This window comes from Podarcis raffonei, chromosome 10 (genome assembly GCF_027172205.1).
Source record: "Podarcis raffonei isolate rPodRaf1 chromosome 10, rPodRaf1.pri, whole genome shotgun sequence".
NCBI classification, from domain to species: Eukaryota; Metazoa; Chordata; class Lepidosauria; order Squamata; family Lacertidae; genus Podarcis; species Podarcis raffonei.
Window position 1 is genome coordinate 74,093,986 of NC_070611.1, and position 25,683 is coordinate 74,119,668.

Below are 25,683 nucleotides of genomic sequence, written 5' to 3' on the forward strand. Positions count from 1 at the left end.
AAGATTGTTCTAGGTAAGCTTATACCTAGAACATACTTAGTTGGTCCCTAAGATGCTTCTGGACTATTTTTTTACTTTTTTATTTCAGCTGTGTCAGACCAACATGGCTACCTACCATTAAATACAGTTATCTCCTTGCCTTGAATATCCTGCTTTTCAGTGCCAGATTAGGATAGTCCTCTGTCAGAAGACAGGCACAAGATCAGACAGCACATCATTATTATAAGGCGCAATGGGGGTGGGTGTTTCTGTCTGGGATTCCCATGCACCACCTGCTTTCCTTCTGCTTCTCCTGCTCTCTCCATGCAGTGTAAGGCATGTAGATGGAGGTCCATCTCCAAGCTTCCCTGAGCATCCATTCAGCTGACCCCAAGCACCAATCCTTGTTACTTGTTCTCTGACTGACCCAGACCACAGTCCCCGGAAAAGACATAGACCTGGGTCTCACATAATGGTCCAAATGGACCATTGGGACTGTGCAGGTGATTCATAAAGATCTAGAGGTGGATGGAGGATTATGATGCAGAGGGTGGGAAATGTCCAAAGGGACGATGAACCAGAGAAAGAGAGGTACGTTTCATGGACAGAGAGCAGATGCCTTTTCTGTGAGTAAACAATTGATTTGAAAAGGCTGTATTCCAAGATCATGCTGCTTCATTAACGATGATTGAGGATTATGAAAGTTTGCTTGTGCATTACTATCATTTGGTGACATTGCATCTTTATTTCCTCAAAACTGGGAACATGGGTTGGAGGCTGGACAAGCTAGGAGATGTTGAAATAAATGAAGGTGCTAATGGTGGTTGATGTGTTCTCTTTCCATTTGTTCTCTTCCTTGAAACTCAAACAGGATTTCCTATCCTCCCACACTGAAGAAGGAGATGGAGAGGACAGTCAGAACTCCAGGAGATGGGACACCTTTCGTTTCATTAGAAAGAGAAATTAAAATGTGTGAAATGTGGAATATGCTTCATTGAATGAGCACACATAATTCACATCAATGACCTCTGACAGGGGAGAAACCATTGAAAGGTATAGAGTATGGAAATAGTTTCACTGATAGTGGAAAACTTAGAATCAATCAGTGGACTAACAAGGGCAAGAAAGGATTCAAATGCAAGGAGTGTGGGAAGAACTTCAGTTATAGTGGACACTTAAGTTCACATCAACGGACTCACACAGGGGAGAAACCATACAAATGTATGCAGTGTGGAAAGAGCTTTAGCCAGAGTGGACAACTCAATATACATCAACAGACTCACACGGATGAAAAACCATATAAATGTATGGAGTGTGGAAGGAGCTTCAGTCAGAGTGGAAACCTTAAATTACACAAACAGACTCACACAGGGGAGAGACCATTTAGATGTATGTAGTGTGGAAAGAGCTTCAGTCAAAGTGGTGAACTTAGAATACATCAACAGGCACACACAGAGCAAAAATTATTTAAATGTGGGGAGTGTGGGAAGAACTTCAGTCAGAGGGGACACTTAAATTTACATCAAAGGACTCACACAGGGGAGAAACCATTTAAATGTATGGAGTGCGGAAAGAGCTTCAGTCAGAATGGACACCTTAAAATACACCAACGGACTCACACGGGTAAAAAACCATATGAATGTATGGAGTGTGGAAAAAGCTTCCATTTCAATGCATCCCTTAGAACACACCAACGGACTCACACAGGGGAAAAACCATTTAAATGTATGGAGTGCGGAAAGAGCTTCAGTCAGAATGGAAGCCTTAGAAGACACCAACGGACTCACACAGGGGAGAAACCATATAAATGTATGGAGTGTGGAAAGAGCTTTTGTGATGATGCACACCTTAGAAGGCATCAACAGACTCACACAGGGGAGAAAACATTTAAATGTATGGAGTGTGGAAAGAGCTTTCATTATATTGGAAACCTTAGAACACATCAACGGACTCACACAGGGGAGAAACCATTTGAATGTATTGAGTGTGGAAAGAGCTTTAGTGAAGATGGAACCCTTAGAAGACATCAACGTATTCACACAGACGAAAAACCATTTAAATGCATGGAGTGCGGAAAGAGGTTTCGTGATAATTCAACCCTTAGAAGACATCAACGTACTCACACAGACGAAAAACCATTTAAATGCATGGAGTGCGGAAATAGCTTTCGTGATAATACAACCCTTAGATCACATCAACGGACTCACACAGGGGAGAAACCATTTAAATGTATGGAGTGCGGAAAGAACTTCAGTCAGAATGGACACCTTAAAATACACCAACGGACTCACACGGGTAAAAAACCATATGAATGTATGGAGTGTGGAAAAAGCTTCCATTTCAATGCAGAACTTAGAAGACACCAACGGACTCACACAGGGGAAAAACCATTTAAATGTATGGAGTGCGGAAAGAGCTTCAGTCAGAATGGACACCTTAGAACACACCAACGGACTCACACGGGTGAAAAACCATATGAATGTATGGAGTGTGGAAAAAGCTTCCATTTCAATGCATCCCTTAGAACACACCAACGGACTCACACAGGGGGAAAACCATATAAATGTATGGAGTGTGGAAAGAGCTTCAGTCAGAGTGGAAACCTCAATAGACATCAACAGACTCACACAGGGGAGAAACCATATAAGTGTATGGAGTGTGGAAAGAGCTTTTGTGATGATGCATACCTTAGAAGGCATCAACAGACTCACACAGGGGAGAAACCATTTGAATGTATTGAGTGTGGAAAGAGCTTTAGTGAAGATGGAACCCTTAGAAGACATCAACGTATTCACACAGACGAAAAACCATTTAAATGCATGGAGTGCGGAAATAGCTTTCGTGATAATTCAACCCTTAGAAGACATCAACGTACTCACACAGACGAAAAACCATTTAAATGCATGGAGTGCGGAAATAGCTTTCGTGATAATACAACCCTTAGATCACATCAACGTATTCACACAGATGAGAAACCATTTAAATGTATGGAGTGCGGAAAGAACTTTCGTGATAATGGAGTCCTTAGAACACATCAACGGACTCACACAGGGGAGAAACCATTTAAATGCATGGAGTGCGGAAAAAGCTTCAGTCATAGTGGAAATCTTAGAAAACATCAGCAGACCCACATGGGATAAATCATTTAAACTTTTGGCCTCTGGAAGGAGCTTCAGTCAGAGTGGAACCCTTGATTTACATTAACAAACTCACACAAGAGACACACCATATAAATGTCAGGAAGTTGGATAGAGGTTGAAGTCCAGTTCTAGTGGAAGTTCTAAATCAACAGACTCATGCACAGGTTGAACTTTAAGAGTTGAAACCCTACAAACCATCAACAGACATGAGGAGAAGCAGTTTAAATGGATAGATTACAGAACGTGATTTAATTTTAATGGAATGTTTAAAAAACATCTAGGAACTCTCACAGGAATGTGTAAGAAACATCTAGGGACTCTCACAAGGGAGAACCTATATAGATGTATGGAGTGTGGGACATGTTCCTCTCAGAGTCCACTCTTCCTCACAGCAATGAACTCAGAAGAAATCCGTATTCCTGCTTCAGGGCCAGCTGAGTCTGTTTCTCTTGTCCTTATCTCTTAGCTAGGTAACTCCTGTCTAATCTGCTCTGTATCGGTGTCACTCCCTGCTTCTGAGACCACTGGAAAAGAGGGGGGAGAATCCCCCCCTTCAGCTCTCAGGAAAGCTCATCTGCCTGAGAATGTATTCCCCCATACTCAGCTTCAGACCATTCCCTGACGCATTGCGAGAACCCTTGAAAAACAACTGATATGGCTCACCATTGGAAGCTAAGCCCTATAAAAGGTTGAATACGAAAGATACGTGGGGGCTCTGCTACGGGTGCCTTGGAAGATGGCCGACAATACCATCTCTCCAGCTCACACAAGGTAATTAAGGGGCTGATATGGGAGTAAATCAGCCTCCCGTTTTTCTTCCTGGTGTAAGGGAAGATGCAGCCTCGTCCGCAGTTGCCCATAAATCACCCCCGAGTTCGAAAGAAGGAGGGGGTGAGGGCACTGGACGGAAAGCCCTCGAGCGAGCTTGGATCTCCCGGACACTGTCTCCGAGCGCAGCCCAAGTTGCATTTCTTCAGATAAAAAATTGGAAATAAGAATTATTGCACATGCTTCGAGTGAAGAAAAGGGTACTTTAGCTGCTAATTAAACCTGCCACTGAGAAGTTAAGATGGGGGGCCACTAGGGGCGCCTTGGAAGATGGCGGATATTAACATCTATCCAGCTCGCACGAGGTAATTAGAGGCTGATTATGGGGAATAAATCAGTCTCCCTTCATCTCTCCAGGGGGGAGAGATGCAGTTTTCACCCGCTGTTGCCACAAATCACCCCGAGTTCGGAAGAAGGAGGGGGTGAGGCACTGGGTGCACAACCCTCGGTGGGCCTTGGAACTCCTCCGAAGCTACTTCCAGGTGCAAAACTACTTGCGTTACTTAAAAAGAAAAAAATTGGTGAAAGATAACGCACATGCTTCAAGAGAGGCAGGAGGTTCTTATCTGCTAACAATTTTACCACTGAAATGAAGAAGACTGAGACGGAAGATTACATCAAAGTACTACAGACATGGTATGTGGAATGGAATGCAACGGAACTGAAAGGGGGGGGGATGACTTTTTCTTTCTTTTGCTCTATGTGATTAACTAATAACCCTCCCTCTTAAAAGATCCGTCACAGCAACTAATTGGCAAATGGGACTAAAAATGAACTGTGTGGGAATAATATGAACTTAAAGGTTTTACTCTGTAAAAGATTTGGAAAGAAGAAGAAGGGCTCTCTTTGTGACGCAGTAAGAATGGAGATTTGATACGAGACCTGTGTTGCAGGAGGTCTGGTCTTGGGGAGGGCGAGCCAAAGATTTATTATTTTCGATGAGATTGTGAACTGGAAGGGGCAGCCCTCCTGGAAAAAGACTAATTTACGATGCAACAGGTCGGGAAAGTTAAAGAGCGAGCTTTAAGACTGTATTTCATCGGGACGAGAAGATGGCAATTGCTTGCTCGAGCGGAAATGCCTGGACTATTGGATGAGAGTGATTTACGAGAGAGCAGTACAAAGCCCACACAGAAACACAAATAAGACTGTTTTTTTCAACCCACTTGCGGAGCAATTCGGAGGTGAATGAAAAGGAAAATGAGTAACGACAAGGATTGAGAAGAAGGGACTGGAAATATCATTCTTAATATGAAAGCAGCAGAAATATTCGAGGATTGGACTCCTGCCGATCAAAAAGCATGGATACCCCCCACAAAAATTTATAATTTGGAAAACAATTGGATTATATGACATGTATTGTTATAATTTGGATTAATTGGTTTGATGTGTTAAATTTGGTAATATGAAACTTAATAAAAATTATTTTTTAAAAAAAGAGAGAGAAGTTAAGATAGATGGAGTGGACTGGAAAGAAGATAACATCAAAGAATAGCATCTATGCCGGTATGTTGAAACGGAACGGAAAGGGGGGGGACTTTTTCTTTTCTTTTCTTACTATGATATTACCTAACACCCCCCCCAAAGAAGAACTGTCAAAACGACATAGAGCTGTTGAATGGTTTCTTTAAATGTAAAGGTTAATCATTGTTCCACCTGATGTGTATGTCTTTAAGGGGCCAGAGCAAGGGCCAGAGCAAGAATAACGAGACCCAGCTTTACAGCTGTGAAACGTAGCAGGTGCTGCTGAGTTGTATTTGATTAAGGTGTGTCAGCATTTGGGTGTAGTATATAAGGAGCAGCAGCTAGCTCTCCCATTACCCTGGGGGATGGGTTGGTGGTTGGGTCTGGTTTGGTTGTTAATGTATTTAGTGTAAAAGGAGTTTTTGTTTTTCTTATTAAAACCTTGTTTAAGTTATTTTTGAGTCCTTTCTTTTTAATGCATGGTCTCCCCAGCAAGCTCTCTGCAGCGTTACCATACTGCAAACAGCCAACATCTTTGGTTATGGGCCCAGCTGCTGAGTGGATGACTGCATATTTTTGGACTCTGAGAAAGGTTTGAAAACTCCTTCTCCTGTTAGCGTAGTTCTGTGGGTCTGGAAGAGTTCCAGAATGGTTGACCGGGTTCCTGAAGCTGAGAAGGCTCTGGTCTTCCCACAGCTAACAGATGAGAACTATAGTTTATGGTCTTTTCGGGTGGAGGCGCTTTTGACCTCTAGAGAAGTATGGACCTATGTAACTGATGACCCTCCTGACCCTGTGACTAATGCTTGGTCGAAAGGAGATGCAAAAGCCAGGGCGATAATTAATTTGGCAGTCAGCGACCAGCAAGTAGTCTATATAAGAAATAAGAAAACTGCCAAAGAAATGTGGGACAGTCTTGCAGCAGTGCATGTTAGAAAAGAGTCAGCATCTGCATTGACGTTTTTCAAGCAGTTGTACCAGACGAAGTTGCAGCCTGGTGGTGATTTGGCAGCACACTTGAGACGTCTGGAGGCAATACGTGGCGAATTAATTCGAAGGGACATGGACATACCTGATATTCAGTATGTTTTTATCATTCTTTGTTCCCTTAACGAGGACTTTGATGGCATAGCTAGCCAGATATCTGCTGTTCCACCAGCACAATTAACTGTGGAAGGGGTAACGGCAAGATTAATGGGCGAGTTGGATAGGAGGGAGGCTTGTGCCATAAGCACTCCTATTTCCAGAAATAATGAGAAACGCCATATGCAAACTTGTGGTGATACGACTGCATTTAAAGCTGCCAAGCGTTGTTGGTTCTGCAATAAGCAAGGACATTTTGCAAAGGACTGCAGAGCCAAAAGAAAGCAAAGTGCTCCCAAGCCTGTTTCTGTTCGTCAGTCACGGTTGTCATCTCAGCAGCCAACATCGCACCGTAATGACAGAAACGAGCCGCAAGCTTTTCATGCTAGGACAACAGATCGTAAAAGACTTAAACGTGCCAAGTGGAAGTCTTTTGTTGTGGACTCAGGAGCATCTCGGCATGTTTGCAATGATCGAAGCTTGTTTATTTCTTTCGAAGAGGAAATTGGTAATGTACATTTAGCCAATTCACAAGTCTTGCAGTCGCTTGGCAGGGGTACTGTTAAACTTGACTCTTTAAACATTACGATAGCGAACTGCATTTACTGCCCGTCAGTGGACAATTTATTATCAGTAAGGTGTTTTGCTCGTCAAGGCATAACTGTGCGTTTCTTAAAGTCAATGTGTGAGTTTTTCGATGGGAACAAACGTCTATTATATGCCCGGGAATCTGATGGTTTATATAGACTGTATTTTCGCACCTACTCACAATTGCCTATTAACTGCAGAGCAGCACAGTCAAGCCAGGGGTTGAGGAATGTAAGGCCTCATTCCGGGTGTGTCCACGAGGCACACAGAATTCTGGGACACCTGAATTTTGCTGATGTAATTAAGACAAAGAATATTGTTAATGGCCTCAACTTAAAACCATGTAAATTCTTTATGCAATGTCTATCCTGTTGCAAGAATAAGATTAAGGTTGCACGCAAGGGTAGGTGCTCAGATAGGAAAGTAACTGAGCCATTTGAGCGTGTACATTGTGATTTAGTTGGGCCACTCCCACCATCATTAGGAGGTTCTAGGTACTGGCTTACTCTGATAGACCAGTATAGTAGATATTGTTGGACTTATGCAATAGCTGAGAAGTCCCAAGCATTTGAGAAGTACAAAGTTTTTTGCAACTGGGTAAAAACGCACTTTAACAAACCAATTAAGAACCTGTTTTCTGACCGGGGCGGGGAATTTGTTTCTGAGGATTTTGAGAATTTCCTGGAAGCGCAGGGGACTACTCATGAGTTATCTTGCCCCCGAAGTCCCTGGCAAAATGGGCTTGTTGAAGTTGTGCAGCGTGACCTACAGGCAGGGGTTAAAACGTATCTGCACGATGCTAATCTGCCCAAAGACTTTTGGGCTGAAGCGCTTAATGCGTTTTGTTATGTAAGAAATCGCAGTTATCATTCTGGTTTAGATGTCACCCCCTATGAGAAGCTGTTTAAAAAACGCCCTAATCTGAAATACCTACGCATTTGGGGTTCAGATGTAATTATGCATTATCCCGCTAAGCAGAAATTGGGTGAACGTAGTGTCCAGGGAAAATTAATGGGCTACCAGCAGGGGGCGTACAGAATTTACATACCAGCAACTGGCAAATTTCATATTACCAGAAGCATGATACAAACTGTAAATTGGAATGGAGTTGCTGTCTTTCAAGATACTGATGGTATAGATAATACTGAGGAAGAAGAGGAAGAAGCAGCAGCAGCAGGAAATGGTGCTTCTGAATTAATGGAAAAAGACAAAAAGTCTGTTGAATTTGATTTGTTTGATGATTTAAAGTCAAAGGCACCCGAGGGGAGGTTAGATTCTCTTGAGTTTTCTGACCGTGAGCTTAGCCTACAGGCATCTCTTCAATCTGACAATGATTTACAACCTGAAACTAGTGGTTCACTTAGTCCCATTAAGTCTGAGGAGTCTGACTCTCCTTCTGGACTGAGACGTTCAGATAGAAAGAGACAGAAGCCACAACGTTTTGCAGATGAACGTTTTAATACTGTGTATGCCAATAAGGCAGTTTTTGAGCCAAAAAGCTACAATGATGTTCAGAAATTACCTTAAACACACCAAGCATTATAGGTTGCAGTTTACAACATGTATTGACAAAGGTTTTGTAATTTTCTGCGATGCATCTCATGCAGTGGAACAAAATAATTGCAGGGGTGTGTCTGGTATGGTGTTTTGTTATAACGGTTGTCCATTTGAATGGAAGTCCCAGACACAAACCATTATTTGTCTCTCCACAACAGAGAGTGAATTATGTGCATGCGTTCAGGCCACTCGTGATGTAGAATGGTATCTGCAAGTATTTGCAGACCTACAGATGCAAGTAACACTACCAGTAAAAGTTTACCTTGATTCCCAGAGCGGACTTGCTATCCTGTGTTCAGAGACCAATACGCAGCGCACTAGAGTCTTAAGGTTACGTTTACAGTTTGTAAAGAAACTAATTGCTGACGAAATGATTGTATTTGAATATGTTCCAGGTGACAATCAAATTGCGGACATTTTTACTAAAGCACTTCCAAAGGTTACACATGAAAGACATGTACAAAGTATGCTTTATGTTTTTGTTCCACAATGATGAACCGCAGGGGAAATGTTGAATGGTTTCTTTAAATGTAAAGGTTAATCATTGTTCCACCTGATGTGTATGTCTTTAAGGGGCCAGAGCAAGGGCCAGAGCAAGAATAACGAGACCCAGCTTTACAGCTGTGAAACGTAGCAGGTGCTGCTGAGTTGTATTTGATTAAGGTGTGTCAGCATTTGGGTGTAGTATATAAGGAGCAGCAGCTAGCTCTCCCATTACCCTGGGGGATGGGTTGGTGGTTGGGTCTGGTTTGGTTGTTAATGTATTTAGTGTAAAAGGAGTTTTTGTTTTTCTTATTAAAACCTTGTTTAAGTTATTTTTGAGTCCTTTCTTTTTAATGCATGGTCTCCCCAGCAAGCTCTCTGCAGCGTTACCATACTGCAAACAGCCAACAAGAGCAAGTGAGACTGGAAAATAAATTGTGTGGAAATAAAAATATCAACTAAAGCCTTTGTTTTTTGAAATATCTGGAAAGAAAATAAAAGGCTCTCTTGTGACGCAGTTTTTAATCGGGGTATAATTTGGAATAATTAATGTGATATGATTGGATTGTTAAATGGAAAACTTAATAAAAATTATTTTAAAAAAAGAATATGAAAGATACGTGATTGAAGTATAATGATATTCTGATGGAAGTAGGGGACCAATTTAGATTAAAATCTTATGATCCGTTGAAAGATAAATTAGATGATTGGTTCCAGTACATCCAGATAAATGAAGTGTTTAAAATGGATAAGAAAATTGCTTTTCAAAGAGAGAAATCCAAACAGGAAATGGAATTATTAGATACAAAAACAAAAAACCTATCTAAGATGTGCAATTTATTGCTGGAATGGCGTACAAAAGATGAACAAGTGAAATCTGTAATGATTGAATGGGCCATGGATGTGGGGCACAATATCATGATGGTAGATTGGGAGAAATTGTGGGAAAAAGGAATCAAATTTACAGCTTGTAAAGTATTAAGAGAAAAATTGGTGAAAATGATGTATAGATGGTATTTAACACCAGTGAAGTTAGCAAAAATGTATCATACTCATTATAATAAATGCTGGAAATGCAGAGAAAAAGAAGGAACCTTTTACCACATGTGGTGGATGTGCCCCAAGGTAAAAGACTTCTGGGAAAGGATTTATAATGAACTGAAAAAAGTGTTGAAAAACACATTTATTAAAAAACCAGAAGCCTTTTTACTTGGTACTTTGGGGGGGTGAAATCCCCCAAAAAGGATGTTATTTTTTTTCTGTATGCCACAACAGCTATGTGAATATTGCTAGCGAAGAATTGGAAGAAACAAGATTAACCAACTATCAAAGCAGGGCAGATGAAGATGATGGACTATATGGAACTTGCCGAACTGACCGGGAGACTCTGACACCAGAGAGAAGAGATGGTGGAAGAAGATTAGAAGTTTAAGGAATATTTGAAAAAATATGTTAATATTCAAATCTTAGAATAGCTTTGGAAGTGGATAGAGGCTGTAGGCTTAGAAGTAGAAGATAGTGTATTTTAAAATAGTATTATTTGTAAGTGATAAAATGTGAAGTTATTTTAAGTGTGATATAAAAAAAATATGGTTAGAAACGATGATATATGTAAACTGCTAAAGATGAAGTAAAATGAAAATCAGATAGGTGGGACTTGGAGAAGCCCACTTAACAATGTTTAGGAAAATAAGGATATGACAAGAATTTGTTTGAATTGTTTGTTTTTCTGTTTGTGTTCTTTATTTGTGTTATAAAATGAATATATATATTTTTAAAAACTGATATGGCAATACACCACAGATCACAGCGTATGTTTTTGTGTTGCATGTTTGCCTGGAAGCTGCCAGCAGAAAGCTTTTCTTTGTGAAGCCCCTGAATATGCTGAGTTGCTGACTTCCCTCCCAGGCAACAGGAAGCGAAAGACACACCTCCATTGCTCTTCGTCGTTCCAGCCTCTTTCCTCCCTTGCTCCCTTCTGCCGGTGTGTGTGCCTGACTTAGATATCCTGTGTGGTGTATTTTTTTACCACTGAAACTGGATTTGCTCTCAGGAGCTAAGTTTTGTTCCTCACTGGGGACCCAGTGAGAACTGTATGCTTTGAAAGCTCAGTAAACTATTACTGAAGAAGTCCTGCTGCCTCTGTGTGTGTTTTTGACATCAGTGTGGGACTTGCTCTACACGTGTCCCCTACCCCGCCGATGCTTGGCTGGAGCCCTGGATTTGTTTTTTTTTTTTATAAATATTTATTAGTTTTCCACAGATTATAGACACAAATCACAACAAAAAAAAACATAAACACACACAAAACACAAAAAACACCACATGTATAATTTCAAACCCTTTTTTCATAAAAGATTTTCCCGACCTCCTCGTACCTCCCCTTACTGCATTCCAATCCCTAATTAATTATGATCAACAAATCCTTCCCTATTTTCTAATAAGTAAATTTTAACCTTTCTTTTCATATTACATAATGGTTACAGCATTCAACCTCATATTTTCCAAATCCACAACGTCTCAGCATTCCACAATTTTACAATGTTTCTTAAGATAGTCTTTAAATTTCTTCCATTCTTCTTCCGCTGTCTCTTTTCCCTGGTCTCGGATTCTGCCAGTCATCTCTGCCAGTCTCATATAGTCTATAACTTTCATCTGCCATTCTTCCACGGTGGGTAGTTCTTCTGTCTTCCAATACTTCGCGATCAGTATTCTTGCTGCTGTTGTAGCATACATAAAGAATGTCCTGTCCTTCTTTGGCACCAACTGGCCAACCATCCCCAAGAGAAAGGCCTCTGGTTTCTTCGGAAAGGTATATTTAAATACCTTTTATATTTCATTATAAATCTTCTCCCAGAAAGCCTTAATCTTTGGGCACGTCCACCAGAGGTGAAAGAATGTACCTTCATTCTCTTTACATTTCCAACACTTATTGTCCGACAAGTGGTAAATCTTAGCAAGTTTGACTGGGGTCATGTACCACCTGTAAATCATTTTCATAATATTTTCTTTTAAGGCGTTACACGCCGTAAACTTTATACCGGTGGTCCACAACCGTTCCCAGTCTTCAAACATAATGTTATGACCAATGTCTTGTGCCCACTTAATCATAGCTGATTTAACTGTTTCATCCTGTGTATTCCATTTCAGCAGCAAGTTATACATTTTTGACAAATTCTTTGTTTTGGATTCTAACAATTCTGTCTCAAGTTTTGATTTTTCCACCTGGAAGCCATTTTTCCTGTCTGACTTAAAGACCTCCATTATTTGATAATAATGAAGCCAGTCCCGCACTTTATCTTTTAGTTTCTCATAAGTCTGCAATTTCCATTTGTCCCCCTCCTGTTCCACAATTTCCCAATATTTCGGCCATTTCAGCCCCATATTAAGTTTTTTCACAGCCTTTGCCTCCATTGGCGATAACCACCTAGGAGTTTTATTTTCCAACAAATCCTTATATTTTGTCCAGTGGAGCCCTGGATTTGCTGTGCTCAAGCATTCAAGATGGGTGTTTGTGTGTCAGACTGGTTTTTGCACCAAACTCTGTCACCCCCACCACCGCATGATCTCCAAACATTACTTATTCAACAGAACTTCATCCCTGCCCCCTGCACGTTCTGAAGAAAACTTAAAATTTAATGGGAGATTCCCGCCCCCGCAAGCCTAACTGCAAGAGGGGGAAGGATGGGTTGCAGGTACCAGAAAAGTCTCCTGACGGGCCCATCTTCACTCATGAACCACTTAGGGGAACCCCAAAGCTACTGCTTATTCTGGGGTTTGGGGAGGATAATATTTTTCCATAATACCAGAGGTTATTAGTCAATCATGCTGCTAGGGAGTCTTCCTGCCAGAGGACCACAGTCCTTATTACTATCCTACTGATTTTACTCTTGTTGCTGCTGTTGCTGTCATGGACTGGAGGGGTGCAGGGGGGGGGGAGGCACCAGCTGGGGAAGAAGGTGTCCACAAGGGAAGAAGGCTCAGAGCCTGGGGACTGGGGTTGGGATGACAATGAGCAGAAAAAGGGAGAAAAGGGAGCAGAACGGGAGGGGAGGTGTTGCAAGCTGAGGAGGAAACAGGTGAGCAGGAAGAGGCTGGGGCAGAGAGCAGTTCAGGCTCAGAGGGAGGAGGGGGGCAGGAGACTCAGAGGAGCCGGCTACTGAAGCATCCAGGGAGACCCCCCCTCCTGCCGCGACCAGCTCCCCTCTCCCCTGGTCTCCTAGAGCACACAGAGAAACCCAGTTCAGACCCCATGATCCTGGACATGATATTAAGAGGGTGTTTCCCTGCCCCCCAACATGCCTCACTTTAATCTCGTTGACAATGAACTGTATTCATTGACAATCACCCCGTTTGGAGAGCTCTTTTTGGAGCTCCTTGCAATCTGTCTCTGTTTCAACAACTCTGGACGATTTACTGCCATCAGCAAACTTTGCCCCCTCCCTGCTCACTCCTAACTCTAGATCATTTATGAACAAGTTGAAAACCCACGGGTCCCAATACTGATCTATAGGGGACTCCACTTTATGCTTCTCTCCATTCATAGGAGTGTTCGTTTATTAGTATGTGTTCCTCCCTCCCCCCATCCTTCTGTGCTGCGGAGGGAACTCTGCGGAAAAGTTCTGGGGTGAATTGTGCTTCCCCACACATCAACTGCCCTGGACACAGAATTGACCTGCACCTCCATGGACAGCTGTCAGTGCAAAATTTGGTTTTACTGCTCTGGCTGCTTTTGCTGTCATGGACTGGCTGATTGCGGGGGTGAGGCACCAGCTGGGGGACCCACAAGGGAAGAAGGCTTAGAGCTTGGGGGCTGGTGGTGGGATGGCAATGAGCAGAAAGAGGGAGAAAAGGGAGCAGAACGGCAGGGGAGTTGTTGCAAGCTGAGGAGGAAAGGGTTTGGTGAGCAGGAAGAGGCTGGGGCAGTTCAGGAGAGGAGGGAGGAGAAGAGGGGGCCAGAAGACCCAGAGGAGGCCGGCTGCTGAAACATCCAGGGAGATGCCCCCCCCCTGCTGTGACCAGCTCCCCTCTCCCCATGTCTTCTAGAGCACACAGAGAAACCCGGTTCAGACCCCATGATCCTGCACATGATATTAAGAGGGTGTTTCCCTGCCCCCCCAACATGCATCACTTTAATCTTGTTGACAATGAACTGTATTTTCAGCCCAATCACCCCGTTTGGAGAGCTCTTTTTGGAGCTCCTTGTATTCTGTCTTTGTTTGAACACTCCTGGACAATTTACTGTCAACAGCAAACTTTGCTCACTCCTAACTCCAGATCATTTATGAACAGGTTGAAAAGCCACAGGTCCCAATACTGATCTATAGGGGACTCCACTTTCTGCTTCTCTCCATTCACAGGAGTGTTCGTTTATCACTACGTGCTCCTCCCTCCCCCCATCCTTCTGTGCTGCTGAGGAAACCCTGCGGAAAAGTTATGGAGTGAATTTCACTTCCCCACACATCCGACACTGCTCAGCATTCAGGGAAATGGAAGAGGAAAGCTGGCCACAATCCAAGAGGCTGAGGTCAACAGAAAGGGAAGCAAAGCCTACTCAAAGGGAAGCCGCTTCAGCTTCCAGCCCGTCTGCTCCCACAATGGCTAAAGAAGAATTGCCCTTTGGGAATGGCGGAGCTGAATGGAAGCGGGCGAGGAAGCCCCACAATCGCTCCTGCTGGAGGAATAGGGGCACTGACCCTATACTCAAAGGTGATGGCCAGTTCTGGAATCCAGGAAGGAATTCTCCCCTCACTGGTCCCATGCAGCTGGGCTCACTTTCCAGAGCCACCTGCATGGCCTGCCAACAATTCCCTTCATCCCTAGTCTTGCTAGCTTGGGATGGTGGGTTCTATAGTCCAAAAACAGCTGGAGACCCAAATTTGGAAAATCCTGTTCTCCCTGAAGTACAAAGGAGTATTCACCTGCATTAGAACGTCAGGTGAGCCCTGCAGGATTAGGCCCAAGGGGGCCCCTGTCCTCGCAGGGGCCAAGCAGGGGCCTCTTCTGGAAAGCCCACTGGCAGCACTTGAGCACCAGAGAAGGACGGCTGCCTCTGATTGGGGAAGCACATTTCTTCTTGGGGCACATTTCTGGCGAAGTTTAGGGAAGAGCAGTGTACAGAAACGCCGTTTACCTTCCCGCCGGACCAGTACCTATTTATCCACCTGCGCTTCTCCTTTGAATGCATCAGGATTCAATCCGCCATCCCGAGGGATTTCTGCCTGGGGCATGTGTTGCCCTTGATCGCCTCCTGCCTCCTAAGGGATTATGGAGTCAGGGGGAGCCCTGGATCCCCCAGTTCCAGAGGAGTCATTAGGCGTATTGGATAGTCGGAGGAAACAGTCCGATTCATGGTATCCGCTTCTTGCTACAATTGTATAGGCTGCTTCTCTGAGCCTCTTTGCTGCTGTGCATGGAAGGTGCCTGTGCAAATGGTCATTGTCCTGGCCTTAGTCAGAGGCTGTGGTGGGGACTTGGGGTGTCGTTTAACCGCCCCCCCATTCCTGGTTTGAAGAGCACCAATACCTAAAGCACGGACGCACGGCTCGTGGCGTGGGGTGGGTGAGGGAAGGATTTAGCAATGTAAACATGGGGGGGAACCCCACTTTGTAATTGGATTGCGGGATCAGCCCCTCCCCGCTCTCCTGATCCACAGATGGAAGAGGGGAGGAGGGAAACCTCCCCCCCCCAATTCCTCCCCTCCCCTCCCGGCACATCCTTCCCTCACCCCGCCCCCACAATCCCAAATCCCCTCCCCAATATGTTGCTCCTCCTCCTCGCCATCCGAACTCTGTTCCGGGAAGGGGGGGGATGAGCCCCCCTCCCAACCTGACTGCTTCTCCCGGAAGTGGAGCTTCTGCGCCGGATTGCTGCTCTGCGCCGTAGCTCTAGGGGCGCGCGCTTTCGGAAAGGGGAGGAGGGGCGGCAGGGGAGGACACCCCCCCCCGTGGATATTGCAGGAAAGGAAAGGAGAATCTGGAGCGAGGACAAAGAGGTAAAAGGGTCGCGGGGGGGGGGAGGACAGAAAAGGACCCAGAGACCCCCGAAAGCTCCCGAAAGCGCCATTGGTGGGTCCCGTCGGCATGGCCTAGATCCCTGCACCCGTGCTGCGCCTTGGCAGCGGCGGACATGGGGCGCCCACCGAGGGGGTCCCAAGAGGGCCCCTTTGCCCCGTTTCCCCCACGCAGGGATCCCTGGGTCCCTGTGGGATCTGCACGGAGATAGGCGGGTCATGAAAGGGTTAACGGGCTCGAGGGACGCCTGGATAGAGACCCCCCTGTGGCTTCCTTCTTGCAAGCTCCATCCTCTTCACGCCCCCATAAACCCCTGCCCTGCCCAGTCGCTGCGGTTCAAATTGCGGAGAGGAAGAGGGGAGGGGGGAGGCCTTCTCAGAAGCAGCTCTTGGTTTCCGCAATCCCACCCAGGAAGCAGCCAGAAACCTTTTCCTCTCTCTCAGGCTTCCATCTTTATTGTCTTTTCCTCTGCCTGGTTCATTGAGGATGAGGACAATGTACACCTGTCATCAGAAACAGGGGTGCAGAGTCCATGAAATGGCTCTCAGGCTTGATATAGAAGGTGCACCTCAAAAGCATTTCTGTTCCTCTTATTCTTTGTAGGCAGTGTCAGAATGACTGACAAGTTGAGATTCTTCCCAGTAAAAGGACCCATTTTCATGATAGACAGTGTCTGTGGCTGGAGGCTCTACCTACAAGGTGTGCCTATACAGGCCAAAGAGTGCCAGGATTAGCACAGGTGAGGTGTGTGACCTCCCCTAATTTACAGACTGTGTGTGAATGAGAAGTTGTGGGTGGGATTATCGTTTATGGCATCCCTGTGATTTTCTCCACCCATAACATTTCATGAACTGATTTTTTTTTTATAATTTTTATTGGTTTTTCAACATATAATATAAGACAATACAAACAACAAACACTAACAAACAAACATATAAACATGTATAATTTCATAATTTTTTTCATATACCCAATTTCAACGATTTCCCCATGCCTCCCTTTTCTGCATCCCTGTTTTAAATTTTTTCAGCAACCCCTGGTCTGAATTACTTATTAATTCCTTTCTTTAACCCTTTTCTTTCCTCTTGTCCAATCATTTATCGCTGCAAATCTGCTATGCTTTACCCATGGCATTTTAACACTCAATAATTTTATAAGAGTTTTTAAGATAAAGTTTAAATTTCTTCCAATCTTCCTCCACCGTCTCTTTCCCTTGGTCACGGATTCTGCTCGTCATCTCTGCTAGTCCCATGTAGTCGATCACCTGCGTCTGCCACTCTTCCAGTGTGGGTAGTTCTTGTGTCTTCCAATACTTTGCTAGTAGCACTCTTGCTGCTGTTGTAGCATACATAAAGAACGTCCTATCTTTCGTTGACACCAATTGGCCTACTATGCCCAGGAGAAAAGCCTCTGGTTTTTTGTGAAAGGTACACTTAAGCACCTTCTTAATTTCATTATATATCATTTCCCAGAAGGCCTTAATCCTTGGGCACGTCCACCAAAGGTGATAAAAATTACCTTCAGTTTCATTACATTTCCAGCATTTGTTATTGGGCAAGTGATAAATTTTTGCAAGCTTGACTGGGGTCATGTACCACCTATAAATCATTTTCATAATATTCTCTCTTAAGGCATTACATGCCGTAAATTTTATACCGGTGGTCCATAACTGTTCCCAGTCAGCAAACATAATGTCATGACCAATGTCCTGTGTCCATTTAATCATAGCTGATTTAACCGTTTCGTCCTGTGTATTCCATTTCAGCAGCAAATTGTACATTCTAGACAGATTCTTAGTATTGGGTTCTAACAATTCTGTTTCTAACTTTGATTTCTCCACCTGGAAGCCGATTTTCCTGTCCTGTTTGAAAACTTAATTTATCTGGTAATAATGAAGCCAGTCTCTTACTTTAGACCTCAATTTCTCATAACTCTGTAATTTCACATTTCCACCTTCTTGTTCTACAATTTCCCAATATTTTGGCCATTTAGATTCCATATTAAGTTTTTTAACTTCCTTAGCCTCCATTGGTGACAACCACCTAGGGGTTTTATTTTCCATCAGATCTTTATAACGAATCCAAACATTGTATAGTGCTTTCCTAACAATATGGTTTTTGAAACTTTTATGAATTTTTACCTTGTCATACCATATATATGCATGCCATCCAAATCTATTATTGAACCCTTCTAAGTCCAAAATGTCTGTGTTCTCAAGAAGTAGCCAGTCTTTCAGCCAGCAAAAAGCTGCTGCTTCATAATACAGTTTTAAGTCCGGCAGGGCAAACCCCCCTCTTTCTTTTGCATCAGTTAGTATCTTAAATTTTATTCTGGGCTTTTTGCCCTGCCAGACAAATCTCGATATATCTTTCTGCCACTTCTTGAAACAATCCATTCTGTCCACAATCTGCAGTGTTTGAAACAAAAACAACATTCTTGGCAAAACATTCATCTTAATAACAGCAATACGGCCTAACAAGGAAAGTCTCAAGTTTGACCATATTTCCAAATCTTTCTTAATTTCTGTCCAACATTTCTCATAGTTATCTTTAAATAAGTTCACATTCTTAGTTGTTAAATTGACCCCTAGATATTTCACCTTCTTTGCTACCATTAATCCAGTTTCACTCTGAAACTTCTCTCTTTCCTCTACTGTTAAATTCTTTCCCAATACCTTTGTTTTTTGTTTATTTAACTTAAAACCTGCCACTCGACCAAAAACTTGTATTATCTCCAAAACTTTTTTCGTAGTAGTGTCTGGCTCTTGCAAAGTTAAAACTAAGTCATCTGCAAACGCTTTCAACTTATATTGTTTAGCTCCGACCTGAATCCCTTTTACCAGCTGGTCCCCTCTAATCATATTTAGTAAAACCTCCAGAACAGTTTATTTTTTCATTTCATGAACTGATATTGCAGTACGAATTCCAATATAACTACAAAAAAAAAACAATATAATAAAAATGATTGTAGTATTTCTACCTTACCTAACTGGCTGGGTTTCACCAGCCACTCTGGGCAGCTCACAGTACATATAAAAGACAGTAAAACATCAGACATTCAAAACCTCCCTATACAGGGCTGCCTTCAGCTGTCTTCCATATGTCAGATAGTTGCCCATTTCCTTGCCCTCTGCCTGCTTCCCTGTAACTTCGCTTCTCATGGGGGGTCGGGGTGGGGGTGAATCAGCAGAAGACCCTCGAAGGAGGACCTCAGTGTACAGACTGAGCGATGGGGGTGGAGACACTCCTTCAGGTCTACAGAGAGTGAGGCTGTAGGGCTTTAGGTCAATGATCTTGCTCCTCCACAATGATTTCCAGAGCAAGTCCGACATACAATTAGCAGAGTAGGAAAGAAAGCTCAGAGACAGCAAAAAATTCCTTCAGCAAATAAATTTGTGACTGAAGGCATAACAGGAATCTATGCCTGAAAAATGCAACCGAAGCAATTTAAAGGTCAGCACCAACAATGTGTATCGTGCTCAGAAATGTACTGGAAATCAGTGAAGATCCTTTCGGACTGGTGTTATGTTGTCTCAGCGGCTGCTCTCATTCTGTTGTCTAGCTGCCACATTCTGGATTAGTTGCAGTTTACGAGTCACCTTCAAAGATGGCCCCATGTAGCACATGGCAGTAGTCCAAGCAGGAGATCACCAGAATATGCACCACTCTGGGGAGACAGTCTCCAGGCATGGAGGGTCTCAGCCAGCATACCAGATGGAGCTGGCAGACAACTGCCCTGGAACAGAATTGACCTGCCCCTCCATGGACAGCTGTGAGTCCAAAATGACCACCAGGTTGTGCACCTGGTCTTTTTGAGGCACAGTTACCTTTATCAGGTCTAGGGAGTCTCCCACACCTACCTGCCCCCTTTCCCCTGGGACAGTATTTCTGTCTTATCAAGATTCAACCTCAATCTGTTAGCTGCCATCCATCCTTCAACTGCCTCCAGACACTCATACAGTACCTTCACTGGTTCCAATTTAAAAGAGAGGTAGAGCTTGGTATCATCCACATACTGGGGAACACCCAGCCCAAACCCCCTGATGATCTCTCCCAGCAACTTCGTATAGATATTAAAAAGCATGGGGGAGAGGACGGAGTCCTCAGGAACCCCACAAGTGAGAGCCCAGAGGTCTGAACACTCATCCCCCAACACCACTTTATGGACATGGCCCAGGAGGAAGGAGGGGAACCACTGCACATGGTCAAATGTGCACATACCATGGTCAAAGGTCCCCAAAGCCGCTGACAGATCCAGCAGAACCAGGAAAGAGCTTTTTCCCCTTGGTCTCTAGCCCATCGGAGATCATCAAGCAGTGCAACCAGGGCAGTTTCCATCCCATGATGAGGCCTGAATCCCAATTGGAAGGATAATGGTGGCAGAAGCTTTCCTGGTCCTGCACCTCCAAAAGCTTCAGGCCCAAGACTTTCCTTTTCCCCCGTAGCCTTCTCTTCTCCTGAAGACAACTCACAAGGCAGTGAAGGTTTAGGATCAGAGTTTTCCTTCTCGATGGGCTTCCTTCCCCGGTTGACAATCACATCAGCCCTTCACTTTCCTCTGCAGCATGGGCGGAATCTGCCTTTTTGACTGTGGGATTCACTGTTGTTCTCCTCCTCTCCATCCACCAGGGTCTGCCTTCACCAGCAGCAGAATTCCCCAACCCACCAAGAATTTGAGACCCAGCAGATATCCTCACCTGGTTTAGCCAGCCCGTTGAAGCCGTTGCTTGGATCGCTGCCCCTGTTGCATGCTGACAGCTTCTGGAAGCCAAAGGTGAGAGCTGAGTGCAGGGTGGGGACCAATGGTGGAAAAACTACCCCACAAGGTGGACTACATGTCGTCCACGAAAGGTACTACCCTAACACCCCAAGCCATCCTATAATGATGATATTTAAGACAGATCAGGAATAAATTTATTTCTCAAGAAACAACATAACTTCAGGCTGTTAATGAATCAATACTACATATTCAAGGATGAAGTTTCCATTAAGTACAGTTATCTATTTGCCTTTAGTATTCAGATTTGTAAGTGTCATTTTAGGATAGTCCTGCATCAGGGGACAGGCACAAGATCAGGCTGCACCTCATTATTATAAGGAGCAATGGGGGTGGGTTTTTCCGTCTGGGATTCCCATGCGCCAGCTGCTTTCCTTTCGCTTCTCCTTCTCTTTCCATGCAATGCAAGACTTCTAGATGGATGTCCATCTCCAAAAACAGGAGCTTCCCTGAGCACCCATTCAGCTGACCCGAAACACCAAGACTTGTCACTAGTTCTCTGACTAACCCAGACCACAGTCCCTGGAAAAGACATAGACCTAGGTCTCACATAATAGTCCATATGGACCTCCAGAGGCCAATGGGACTGTGCAGGTGATTCATTAAGAGACAGAGGTGGATGGAGGATTATGATGCAGAGGATGGGAAATGTCCAAAGGAACAATGAACCAGAGAAACAGAGGGCCTTTTCATGGACAGAGAGCAGCTGCCTTTCCTGTGAGGAAACAATTGGTTTGAAAAGTCTGTATTCCTTGATCATTCTGCTTTATTAACAATGATTGAGGATTATGAAAGGTTGCTGATGCATTACTATCATTTGATGACATTGCATTTTCATTTTCTAAAAATTTGGAACATGGGTAGGATGGGGGGAAATGTAGGATATGTTGAAATATGAGGTGGTGCTAATGACATCTGATGTGCTCTCTTTTCCTTTGTTCTCTTCCTTGAAACCCAAACAGGATTTCCTTTCCTACCACTCTGAAGAAGGTGAAGGAGAAGACAGTCAAAACTTCAGGGGATCGGGCACCTTCAGTTTAAATAGGAATAGAAATGAAAATGTGTCAAATTGGGGATATGCTTCACTGAATGAGCATACATAGCTCACATCAACGAACTCCAACAGGAAAAACCATTTAAATGTAAGGAGTGCGGAAAGAGCTTTAGTGAAAATGGAAAACTTAGAATACATCAACTCAGGGGAGAAACCATTTACATGTATGGAGTGCGGAAAGAGCTTCCGTCAGAGTGGACACCTTAAAGAGCACAAACGGACTCACACAGGGGAGAAACCATATAAATGTATGGCGTGCGGAAAGAGCTTCCGTCAGAGTGGACACTTCAATATTCATCTACAAACTCACACAGGGGAGAAACCATTTAAATGTATGGAGTGCGGAAAGAGCTTCAGTAAGAATGGAGACCTTAGAACACATCAACGGACTCACACAGGGGAGAAACCATTTAAATGTATGGAGTGCGGAAAGAGCTTCAGTCAGAGTGGCCACCTCAATATTCATCTACAAACTCACACAGGGGAGAAGCCACATAAATGTATGGAGTGCGGAAAGAGCTTTAGTGATAATGGATACCTTAAATTACACCAGCGGATTCACACAGGGGAAAAACCATATAAATGTATGGAGTGCGGAAAGAGCTTTAGTGATAATAGAAAGCTTAGAAGACATCAACGGACTCACACAGGGGAAAAACCATTTAAATGTATGGAGTGCGGAAAGAGCTTCAGTAACAATGGAGACCTTAGAAGACATCAACGGATTCACACGGGTGAAAAACCTTTTGAATGCATGGAGTGCGGAAAGAGCTTTAGTGAGAATGGAAAACTTAAAACACATCAACGGACTCACACAGGGGAGAAACCATTTAAATGTATGGAGTGCGGAAAGAGCTTCAGTCACAATGTATCCCTTAGACATCATCAACGGACTCACACAGGGGAGAAACCATATATATGTATGGAGTGCGGAAAGAGCTTCAGTAAGAATGGAGTCCTTAGAACACATCAACGGACTCACACAGGGGAGAAACCATATAAATGTATGGAGTGTGGAAAGAGCTTTAGTGATAAAGGAAAACTTAGAACACATCAATGGACTCACACGGGTGAAAAACCTTTTAAATGCATGGAGTGTGGAAAGAGCTTTAATTTCAATTCATCCCTTAGAACACACCAACGGACTCACACAGGGGAGAAACCATTTAAATGTATGGAGTGCGGAAGGAGCTTCAGTCAGAGTGGAAACCTCAGTATTCATCTACAGACTCACACAGTGGAGAAACCATATAAATGTATGGAGTGCGGAAAGAGCTTTAGTGATAACGGATACCTTAAGTTACACCAGTGGATTCACACAGGGGGAAAACCATTTAAATGTACGCAGTGCGGAAAGAGCTTTAGTTTCAATTCAAAACTTAGATTACATCAACGGACTCACACAGGGGAGAAACCATTTAAATGTATGGAGTGTGGAAAGCACTTCAGTCAGAAGGTATGCCTCAATATGCATCAACGGACTCACACAGGGGAGAAAGCATATAAATGTATGGAGTGCGGAAAGAGCTTCAGTCACAATGTATCCCTTAGATGTCATGAACGGACTCACACGGGTGAAAAACCATATAAATGTATGGAGTGTGGAAAGATCTTCAGTCAGAGTGGACACCTCAGTAGTCATCTACAGACTCACACAGGGGAGAAACCATATAAATGTATGGAGTGTGGGAAGAGCTTTCTTCATAATGGAAACCTTAGAAGACATCAACGGACTCACACAGGGGAGCAACCATTTGAATGCCTGGAGTGTGGAAAGAGCTTCAGTCAAAGTGGAAATCTTAGAAAACATCAGCAGACACACATGGGAAAAACCATTTCAATCTATGGCGTGTGGAAGGAGCTTCAGTCAGAGTGGAAGCCTTAATTTACGTGAACAAACTCACCCAAGAGTCAAACCATATAAATGTCAGGAAAGGCGATAAAGGTTCAGTCCTTGTGGAAGTCCTATATCAACAGACTCATGGACAGGAAGAACTTTAAGAGTTGTAACCCTACAAACCATCAACAAACTCAAAGCCGAGAAGCAGTTTAAATGGAAGGATTACAGAAAGTGCTTTTGTTATAATGGAGTGTTTAAGAAACATCACAAGAGTCTCAGATGGGAGAAACCATTTAGATGTATGGAGTGTGGGACATGTTCCTCTCAGAGTCCCCTCTTCTTCACAGCAATGAACTCAGAGGAAATCCGGCTTCCGGCTTCAGGGCCCAGCTGAGTGTTGTCATTTTCTCGAACTGGGTAACTCCTGTCTAATCTTCACTGTGTCTGTGTCTTTCCCTGCTTCTGAGACCACTAGAAACGAGGGGGGCCGTTTCTCTCCCTCCTCTTCTGAGGAAAGCTAACCTGCTTGAGAATGGATTCCCCCATATTCGGCTTCAGACCATTCCCTGACAAAACACATTGCCCTGTGTTGTTCCAGCCTCTTGCCTCCCTTGCTCCCTTCTGCTGGTGTGTGTACCTGTGTGCTGTATTTTTTTAAATGAAGGTAATGTCTCACAATAGTAAGAATAATTTTAGATATAAAGTACCTTTTGACAGGGACGCGGGTGGCGCTGTGGGTTAAACCATAGGTCCGTGGTTTGAATCCCTGCGACGGGGTGAGCTCCCATTACTCGGTCCTTGCTCCTGCTAACCTAGCAGTTTGAAAGCATTTCAAAGTGCAAGTAGATAAATAGGTACCGCTCAGGCGGGAAGGTAAACGGTGTTTCCGTGTGCTGTTCTGGTTCACCAGAAGCGGCTTAGTCATGCTGGCCACATGACCCGGAAGCTGTACGCCGGCTCCCTCGGCCAGTAAAGCGAGATGAGCGCCGCAACCCCAGAGTTGGTCACGACTGGACCTAATGGTCAGGGGTCCCTTTACCTTTACCTTACCTTTTGATAGAGAAGGGGAGAGGGTGACCTATTTGGGAGGAATCCTGCTTGATCTTTATGTATTAAATTTACATTTTTTGAGTCTGTTTGCCATCACCTCTGCAAAAATTTTGTAATCGTTGTTTAATAGTGATATAGGTCTATAGTTTTTGATGTTTAATTTATCCGTGTCCGGTTTAGGGATCATCGAAATGTGGGCCTCTTTCCATGTCTCTGGTATCCTACCTCCTCTTAATATATTGTTCATGATGTCACATAGCACTGGCGTTAGTTGATTTTCTAGTACTTTATAATATTTAGCTGACAGTCCATCTGGTCCCGGGGCTTTCCCTGGTTTCATCTTCCTTATCGCATCCTGGATCTCTTCTGCTTTTATAGGTTTATTTAATTGAGTTCTTTCTTCCTCTGTTATGGTCTTCCCACTGTAGTCTTCTAAATATTCTTCTATCCGGGTTATCTCTTCGTCTTCCTTTTTGTACAATTTCTCATAGAATTTGAGGAAATTTTCCTTTATTTCTTTTGGATCTTCTATCAATTGTTCCTCTATTTTTATCTTATTTATTACATTTTGTTTTTGCCTTTTTCGCAGTTGCCAAGCTAATAGTTTACCTGTTTTGTTAGCTGATTCAAAATATTTTTGTTTCATTAATTTAATTTTCCATTCAATTTCTTGACTTGTTAGCATTGAATACTGTGTGTGTAACATTTTTGTTATTTGTATGTTTTGTTCGTCTTTTGGGTTTGTTATTAATTTTTTCTCACATTCTCTTAGCTGACTAAGGATTTCCTCTTTCTTTTGTTCTCTTACTTTCCTCTTATAACTATTTT

At 43.6% G+C, this 25,683-nt stretch overlaps 3 protein-coding genes across 8 annotated transcripts in view; all 3 read left to right on the plus strand.

The window, feature by feature from the left end:
• The first annotated feature begins 551 nt into the window (after positions 1-551).
• LOC128422533 (zinc finger protein 658B-like) lies at positions 552-16,757 on the plus strand. The gene is made up of 3 exons (XM_053406627.1): positions 552-570; positions 1,447-2,971; positions 16,739-16,757. The coding sequence occupies exons 1-3, from the start codon at positions 552-554 to the stop codon at positions 16,755-16,757; spliced, it is 1,563 nt and encodes a 520-aa protein (XP_053262602.1).
• LOC128421998 (zinc finger protein 782-like) overlaps positions 15,292-25,683 on the plus strand; it is a 115,088-nt gene continuing 104,696 nt past the window's right edge. For 5 of the 6 annotated variants that reach the window (XM_053405437.1, XM_053405434.1, XM_053405439.1 and 2 more), the window contains exon 1: positions 15,292-16,116. The gene's annotated coding sequence lies outside the window, so the exon portion shown is untranslated. Of the gene's footprint in view, positions 16,117-20,763; positions 20,909-25,683 lie in introns of all 6 variants that reach the window. The other variant, XM_053405431.1, reaches the window with a different exon arrangement.
• On the plus strand, positions 22,112-24,307 carry LOC128421971 (zinc finger protein 160-like). The gene has a single exon (XM_053405377.1). The coding sequence runs from the start codon at positions 22,132-22,134 to the stop codon at positions 23,848-23,850; it is 1,719 nt and encodes a 572-aa protein (XP_053261352.1). The 5' UTR covers positions 22,112-22,131; the 3' UTR covers positions 23,851-24,307.